Here is a 9,096-nt window from a genome sequence, read left to right on the forward strand (position 1 = left end):
GTCGGCTGAAGTGGACGTTTCTGCAAAGAGATACAGATTTCCAGTTCTTACTCACTATCAGAGGAGGGTGGGGGTGGGGGGGGGTTAAACTCCTCTGCAAGCTAAAGACTTGTAATAATACGTCAGTTAAGATCGTGTGATTTTTGCAACCGCCATGGATCAGCCGGCCAGCAGCTGCATGCGGAGCGCCCACCCCAGCAGCCCGATCTGGGGCTGCATGAGGAACCCTCACTCAGGGGCCAATCTGCAGTCGCCCTACCAGCAGGCCCCGTTCTCCCTCCACCAGAAGCCCGACTTCCTGACCTACACGGACTTCTCCAGCTCCTGCCTGGTGCCGACCGCGCCGCATGCATCCTATCCGCGCGACGACAGGCAGTACCAAGAGAGCCAGGCGGTGTACCAGAGAGCCGAGTGGCAGTTCAACCACTGCGAGACCCGGGTGAGGGCGCCCGAGGCCTGCCCGGTCGTGGTCGCACCCGTGGCCGGTGCCCTAGGCGGAGGAGGGCCCGAGCTGGACAGTGTAGCGGGAGACAGGCTCCCAGGGGCCGTGGCCGGATGCCTGGATGGAGAGTACTCGCCTCAGAGCGCGGCGTCGGCCGACTCCGACAAGAAGAGCTCCAATAAGAGGAAGAGAGATGTCACAGGTGAGTCGCTGGGATGGACGGGAGTCAGCCGGGGTTGTGTTTGGGTTTCATAGGAAAGAGGAGCATCCAAAAACGAATCACAGGAGGCTTAGAAAAGGAAAATGTGCAGTAATGAAATGCACATGTGGGAGTATTTAAAATGACAGTGCACATTCTTCTTTTCCTGCTACACTGGTGGAAACGGTGGAAATATAAAGAAAAGATGAGGAGGATGTGCAGCAAAGAATAAAAATGAATAACTGATTGTTATCCCATGATTTTTATGACTCACTTCTGCACTTACGCCACTGTCGCTCCATTTTAAAGTGTAGCAAATGTTTAGTACCTCAGGGTTAAAAGAATGTCTCCGCTGCCCTCTATCACAGCTGGCAGTGACACAAATTTCTCCCTCTTATTTCCTCATCAACTCGGCCTTAAATCAACGCTCTCACCAGATCGCTATGTGAAAGGTGAGTAGGTGACGAGACTTTTGTGTTCCAGATGCACACTTCAAGTAGCAGTTGCATCCTCTAATTGTTTCAAAAAGGCTGAAATGATTAACGGGATGGGTTAAACGTTTCATTGGGCTCCTGTATCCGTTGGAAATAGGCCATTGTCTGATAAGAAAATGACATCAGGCTTCTGTGGGGGAAAATGGTTTCAGGCATCGCAGGTGCTTCAGACTGTTTTTATTATTATTTATTATAGATATAAGTCTCAAAAGTGTAATAAATGAATACACAATCCTGGGGAGTTTTTTTGTAAATCAGACTTCATTGATTTTTTTCATCTAAAACTACCAAAGAGAAAAAGTGATTGTGTTAAAATACTTTTCAGCTGCTTCAACAAACACAAGTGAGCCAAAATATGATGATACTTCTACTGCATGCTATTTCCGGCAATGCTTTTTTCTCCACAAAAGACAGAATTCATGTTTCCTTATATCTTCCAATAGTTGTGCTGTAAGCATTGAAACAGTATCATTGTATGCTTTTGGATTACAGCGCAATTTATTCCCCCTATCATATTTCACACTTGCTAATAGGAAGTAAAAGTAACAGATATCCATGACGAACTAATTCCTAAAAGATTTCACACGTGACAAAATTAACAACGAGCGAGACCAAGACAAAAGTAAATGTTTGTATTTAAACTGAATCTAAAGGTGTGAAAGTTTTAATGTGCAGAATTACCACAGATAAATCCACATCCAACACATCTGGATCGTTCACACTTCATCTGTAAGAAACCTTTTTCTTAACTTAAGAGAAATGTCATCCTTTTAAACTTCCCTCACAAAGATGATGGTTTATGCAACGAGTTGGGCTTTTGTACTTCTACACCTAATAAGGAAATTAAGCAATAAATATTACAAATTGGTACTTTGGAGAAAATGCGTGTATTCTGTAGTACAACTTTAATCTGGAAGAAAGTTTTTTTTACATATTTGAAATGAGATTTGGCTCTTGGGTGACTCTGTATTTACAAATCTGAATGTTTACTTTAGTCCACTCACTAGCTGGGTGGGGAAGCTACACTTCAAGATATTTTCATCAAGTTCTCCATTGTGATTATCTTTTCTTCTCCAAACGTAACAAACCATATCTGATTCAGAAGAGCAGCAATAATTATTTGGAAAAACTACATGACCGATGTCTGCAGCAGCCTAATTGAAGGGGATGGAGGGGGAGGATAGACCCCCCCCCCCCCCCCACAACCACCACCCACCACCCCCTCCCTTTCTTACCTTATTGTAACCTCCACTCACTACACTGAAAACATGCCAGACCACGTCTGGTAAAATCACTTTGCCTGCGAGCCCACTTTTTACATTCTTATCCATTGACATTTTCCTGTCGTTAAGCCGTAACACAATCTCCCACTGAGTGCATGCAACATGTCTGACCACTACATCAGTTCTGGGTTCCAGAAAAGAGCCATTCAGTCTCGCATTGACTAGCTGGTGGAGGAGCACACACATATATTAGGAAAATGCCCCGAAGGCTTTTACATTACAGACAGAGCTGCTGTACAGGATGCTCGTGTCTGTGTGTATTTATACAGATATGGAAAAGTGTTTCCAAAACCTGAAACTACAGCTGGAATCTGATATCCACTTCAGTCCAAAGTTTGGCTGATATTTCTGTTTATAATAAAGCACAATATAAAAAGGAACATTAATATAAACCCTGTGTGATTAGCAAATATTAGTTTCATTATATTGAATTGTCTGTAATTCCTGATAAAGTGAGGGGGTGTCCACAATTTACAATAAGGAATAAAGCAAACGATAACACCTAATTTTTACCTATATTTAATATTTATTAGCAGATTATTAATCCCAAATGCATATAATAAATATGGCAAATACAAGGACTTTTTAAAACTCAGATTATTTGGCTAGAGGCATTTTTAAATGTTTATTAATTTAGTCACTAAACTAATGCAAACTAATGCATAGTAACATAGCTGCACTATTACACATCTGAGCAAATCCTAACAGTATGTTATAAAGCATTTATTAAATGTTTGTATCCATCTACAAATCCTTCAAATGTTTAAAAGTGCTAATAAATGTGATTGAAGAGTTTCCAGCGTCTATACACATTAATAAGCACTTTAAAATGATCTGCAAACAAATACATTGTAATGTGTTATAACTCATTTATTAATTGACATTTACTTACAAATGATAGATAATGAGGTTTTAATAAAGTTTGACAGACTCCCACTTTTACGTCCCACCTGTAATTTTCACCTGCAGTTTTTGATTTAAAACAATCGCTAACAACTCTAATTCAGTCCTGATGAAGACAAACTACTTTTGCACCATCCACCCCCAAAAAAAAGGCACCAAATGCTGTTTGTCTTTGGGACCCTGCTGGGTGCAGAAGCCTTCTCCCTGCAGGTTTACGGTCTCAGGCTGTGCAGGATATTTATTGGGGGCCTGTTTAGTGGGAACCAGTTTGTGCCCTGCCAGGTGTTCGGTTTAACCAAAACCTGCTTCACACAGCTCCAGACCAGACCTGACGCGGCCGGGCAGCGCGACACTTTAACAACAATAAGAAGTGTTGTTTTTTTTGGCATGACACACTGGTATTCCAGCACACACACACATCAGGCGTTTGCACACACATGTCCTGGTCTGCTCAGTCACATCTGGCCCAGGTACAACAGTCCGCTTCACATCCTGGCCCGCTGCTCTGGCAAGCATTGAGCAAAATTTCTCACTTTGACAAATTAGAACCATTTCTAAAGATTACATCAGCTGCTAGTGTCGCTACCAGTGCGCAATTATAACCCTAAAAACTCTTTTCCCTTTTAATACACAGGAGAGGTTTTACTGGAAGTTAAATCGAGCAGCTTTCATTGATGTGTTTCCTGGTAAATGAGGTTTAAAATTTGAACACTTCCTAGGAAATATATGAAGGCAGGGATCTATAAATCTTAGCAATAAACCCTGACTCTTGTCTTATAGGAGCTCAGATAATCAGTGAAACTGATGTCAGCGTAGCTCAGACCACTTTTACTGGTGGCCCCTTACAGCTGACCGCCACCTTCATAGAGATATCTTTGTCCTGATGTATTTGCTGTCATGTTGAGATGAGTTAATGTGAATCTGCTCCAGAGGGAAATCACCCGATACACACACACACACACACACACACACACACACACACACACACACACACACACACACACACTCTCACACACACAGTCAGACCTGGACACATCCGCACCTTTGTTCTTTTGTTAGAGGCTTTAACGATGTTCCGCTGCATTCCTCTCCTAACTCAGTCCCTCTGTGGCCGGTTTGGTGGGCCCTGCCCTGTGCCGACAATGCTCTCACACACAGGCCATGAATCAACTCCTCAAATGCACCAGTTTGTTTTAAAATGTGTAAACAAACAAATAAAGAAAGAGGGTTTGCATTAATACATGCACGCTGATGCAGAAATGTACATGCATATTGGCTGCAGGTGAACAGGACTCATATGAGCTCAGGTCATGGTGGTCTCTTTTTAAAGTGCTGGTTTTGGTGTTTACTATATGAGGGGCCTCCCAGTAAAGAGTCTTTGGTGTTGTGGTTTGTTGGTTGGAAAGGTCCTTAAGCTCTGTTTAATAGTCAACTAGAGGCCGGTCACTAATCTGACTCTAGTCTTTACATATTTAAAACAAATGTGATGGGAAAGGTACAAAAAATAATGCTATGAATCAGCAAAAAGTTGCTGCCAAAGCTGCCAAACGCACACCTTAAACTGCATTTCCTGTTCTGTTTCCCTCCAGATACCCAGGAGTCTGGTTTTAAGGTGGACTCCAGCTGCAAGGCCCGGAAAGAGCGCACGGCGTTCACCAAGGAGCAGCTGAGGGAGCTGGAGGCCGAGTTCACCCACCACAACTACCTGACCAGGCTGCGCCGCTACGAGATCGCCGTCAACCTGGACCTCACAGAGAGACAGGTACGCCTCAACACATATGATATAAATATAAAACTTAGATTATTATTATTCTGTATAATTCATTATGTAAATATCTTAAATATGAAATACGTTTTGGTGAATAGTTATTTATTATCTGAGTTAAAATGTGATTAATTTAGATGAAAACAACTCTCTGATTTTTGACTTTTTCGGTATGAAAGAATCCTTGGAATTACCCTCCAAAAATTCAAAAATATAGCAGACAGGTTTATGTTACAAATACTTAAAAGATATTGAGAAAGAAAATAGTTTCTAAAAGTAAATATTTTAATTCAGCTACCAGTTACTTTTTTTCTATTTCTACTGTAATACTTTTCCAGCAGCGAAAGCCCCAACAAAAAATAAAAAATAAAGTACTAAAACTTAACAAAATGAATTAAACGAATAAGGTTATCATCACTTATTTAATGTGGTTGGTATCCACTGTATTCTAGATATGTCTCCTTTCACTGAATCATATAAATAGATGCATTTAGAATAGAATGAACCGTTTTTTCCACGTTATTTCTCATGCTTGCGGTTCGAGCAGAATGACATGCAGCTTTAATGAGTGGGCGGCCGCTCCAGACTCGATGAAATCGGGCGAACATGTGTCGATGCTGCTGGATGAAACCTCAGTCTGTCCGTCTGTCAGGCCCGGTGTCCCAGCTCCTCCTAATGAGGCCACGGTGCCACAGTGACCACACATACTGCCGTCTGCTCCTCAAATCTATTTCACAGACCTCCAGAAAACACACACACACACACACACACACACACACACACACACACACACACACACACACACACACATATATATATATAGACTTCTGTCCGGACGGACATGCTCACATAGCTGGGTACCTTCTTTACTCAGAACTCCAACTGCAACTCGCTGGCTTTTCTAACTCATCCTACATGCTTAAGCGTTTTCGCCGTCCTTTCAATCAGCCATGATGTAAAGAAAAAAGTTAAAAGAGGCTTTTCATATGTGGGAACAGATTCTTTTGAATCTCAGTTGCCAGAGAAGAATGCTGAGTGGGATGTGAGGTCACTTCAAACTTCCTTAACCTGAGATTCTCATTCCTTGAGCTGCTACAGTCATCTTAAAATTCAAATTGAATCAACACGTGGGATCTATTGTTGCTTCTCTGAAAATCATGATTCAGAATTTTTTTTTTACTTTTCCTGAACTAAGAAGAAGAGCTTGGAGTTTATTGGCAACGGCCTTCGACCTAATACAACTGGTTTAATGGGTCCTACTAGCTTCAAAAAGATATGACTGGAAATATTATTTATTTGTTGTTCCAACAAATCCAATTAAAGACCAAACCCAACGACAAATGCATCATACTAAAAAAACCTTTAACAACCTGTGTATCCAAAGCCTGATACATCTTCTTCCTCTGTGCCATAGAGCTCCATTGTTGTCCAAACACTATTAAAATCAAATTAAAAGCCACACTGTTGCTCTAGGTCACAAGTTCATTCACAGTACCAATGTTAATCACTAACATTGGTACTGTAGTTTAATTAAAGTTAATCCAAAATGCACCGTCCTGTGGCTGTAAATACTCACTAGTGCCTAATTATTAATCCACTGCTGAAAATAGTCCCCAAAAAATGCACTATTTCCTCTTTAGGAAGGACTAGACTGAGTGCCACAGATGTGTTAAATAATTGACTAACTGTTGCTTGTGGTCTTTTCATGGGATTTTATTGTCAATAATACAAAATATAGAATAACACCAGTTTAACTTTGTCTACCCATAAAAGACCAGTTGATTCTCAGTTAATTAAACATTCTTATCACTTCATCTGTTTCATCAAACATGGCTCAAATATGACACAAGCCCCAGATTTAATTTGACATTGAATTGTTTAGGTGTTAATCTGCCACTTTATTTTATGGATTTGAGTGAATGTTCTCAATCACAGACTTCAACCCTTCAGTTGTTTTTCTGCCGTATTTTCTCGACGTCATTTCAGGAAGTGTCTGTTTTTGCTGCTATTATTGGCCGGACAGTTGAAGCATGATATCATTCACATGTCAGAGCGGTGCAGTGACACAGATGAGCACTATCCACACTGTAAACTCACATCCTGTGTAGGCTGACATCCTGGTAGTTGACTCTTTTGACCCACTGTCCATACGATACTCTCTGCATGCATTTGCAGAGATTTTTGAGCCAGAACCCAGAGCTCTGTACCGACAATTCATGCTCCTTGCAAGGCCCAACGCAAACTGAGCCAATTTACATACTGTGCTGGGAGATTTGTGGGGGGATTATTTGTCTGTTTTTCCGCTGACCGTGTTGTAAATTTTGCTAAAAATTGCAACACAGAGAGAAAAGCCACAGTGATCCTGTTACAAGTTCAAATTTGGTGGAATAACTCTGCACTGTGTCTGGTTGGATTCTTATTGTTATAACTCTTTATGCTGGGTACTTAATACATAGTGTTAATAAGTAATATACTAGTAGGGCTGCAGCTTATGATTGTTTTAATTTAATGATTAATCTGACAATTATTTTCTCATTTAATGGTTAAATGCTTTAATATCAGGTATCCTTAGGTATACTTAATGGAATTATATATTAGTCTAGTGTACGTATAAAATACAATTACTTTTGCCTTGCAATTGTCTTTTTAATTGAAGATGTATAGTTTCTACTTTTACTTATATTCTTATTTTAGCTTTGTAATCCTCTTGTAATACATTTTTTACTTTCCCTACTTACCTGTATTTATTTATATTATTGTGCTGCTGCAACAACCACATTTCCCAATCAATGAAGCCTTTTATTATCCTATAATATCTTATAAAATGACAGAAAATTGTGGGGGAAAAAACTTTTACTTTTTTTATTTGAAAAGTCCCCTAAAATGTTTTGCTTACATTTGGGTTTTTTTATTATTATATTAATTTAAAAGTTGCAGATTTTTCTGTGGATCCATTTATCAATTAATCAACAACATTGATCTTAAATTATTTCAAAGGGGGAACACAAAGTGTGAATGTCTGAGGCAAATTTACCTCATAAATGTTGTCTATGTACGCTGATGACATGATGATCTTTAAACACAATTATTTTTCAAAACACACATTAAACTCAAGCGGTTTTTTTTCCTGTACAACAGGTGAAAGTGTGGTTCCAGAACAGGAGGATGAAGTGGAAGAGAGTGAAGGGAGGACAGTCGTCTTCGCCAAACGACCTGGAAAATGACGACATAGACTCGGCGGCTTCGCCCAGCTCTGAATGAACAAAAAAAGAAATGAAAAAAGGAGATGACACAGAGAGACTTGGGGTCAACTGGACACCAGCGCAGCAAAATGCAACCTTCATTCCCTTTTTTGGAAAGCTGCAGGAATCAAACAAGACTCTTTTTATCACCCAGGAAGAAATCAACGAGCATCTTCTTTGCCTTTGTAAATAGTTGATTTATGTCCACAATGAACTGCATTTTGACACATTAATGATAAATACTCTGTTCAAGAGGCCACCTCTTGTTGCATTGACTGTGTTTTAAATATTAGAGATGATAGGTATGGTCATTGTAGATCAGTGACAAAGTCCAGATAGAAGCTTTTAGGCCAGTGATGACATATCAGACTGTGATGTGATTGTGTTTGAGAGCATCTCCTCTGGTTCCAATATTGTAATCTTGGCCTTTGACGCTTGACTACAACCACCTGGGAAAACTCAGACTGTACAAGTGTTGCCAAGCCATAAGTGCCTCAGAATCAGATGACTTTTGCTTCATTGTGTCAGTTTCTTTTTCCTAGAGTATCGGTTTTTTTTCTTTAATCTGTCAACATTTTTTTTTTTTACTATTCTTTTTTATACATGTTGAATGTTATTGATAAAACACAGATGTTGCCTGTTTCTGCAAATAGAATAAATCATCTGTTTTAAAATGATGGGAAAAATATCTTGATAATTTCTTCCACCCTGCAACAATCGAGTTATGGTAGGACAGTAGGTACATGTGTGTGCATTATTGGCTGATGG

The 9,096-nt window shown here is 40.0% G+C and overlaps 1 protein-coding gene across 1 annotated transcript; it reads left to right on the forward strand.

The window, feature by feature from the left end:
* The first annotated feature begins 107 nt into the window (after nucleotides 1-107).
* On the forward strand, nucleotides 108-8,892 carry meox1 (mesenchyme homeobox 1). The gene is made up of 3 exons (XM_054598368.1): nucleotides 108-644; nucleotides 4,911-5,083; nucleotides 8,225-8,892. Exons 1-3 carry the CDS (start codon nucleotides 155-157, stop codon nucleotides 8,345-8,347), a joined length of 786 nt encoding a protein of 261 aa, XP_054454343.1. The 5' UTR covers nucleotides 108-154; the 3' UTR covers nucleotides 8,348-8,892.
* The last annotated feature ends 204 nt before the right edge of the window (nucleotides 8,893-9,096 follow it).

The sequence above is a fragment of the Anoplopoma fimbria genome, chromosome 5, assembly GCF_027596085.1.
Source record: "Anoplopoma fimbria isolate UVic2021 breed Golden Eagle Sablefish chromosome 5, Afim_UVic_2022, whole genome shotgun sequence".
NCBI classification, from domain to species: Eukaryota; Metazoa; Chordata; class Actinopteri; order Perciformes; family Anoplopomatidae; genus Anoplopoma; species Anoplopoma fimbria.

What these genes read in the sequence shown, in the direction of transcription:
- meox1 (XM_054598368.1), top strand. Translation starts at nt 155, where the DNA reads ATGGATCAGCCGGCCAGCAGCTGCATGCGGAGCGCCCACCCCAGCAGC. An exon ending in GAGGAAGAGAGATGTCACAG is followed by an intron (nt 645 to 4,910) that starts GTGAGTCGCTGG and finishes GTTTCCCTCCAG; the next exon opens with ATACCCAGGAGTCTGGTTTT. An exon ending in TGGACCTCACAGAGAGACAG is followed by an intron (nt 5,084 to 8,224) that starts GTACGCCTCAAC and finishes CCTGTACAACAG; the next exon opens with GTGAAAGTGTGGTTCCAGAA.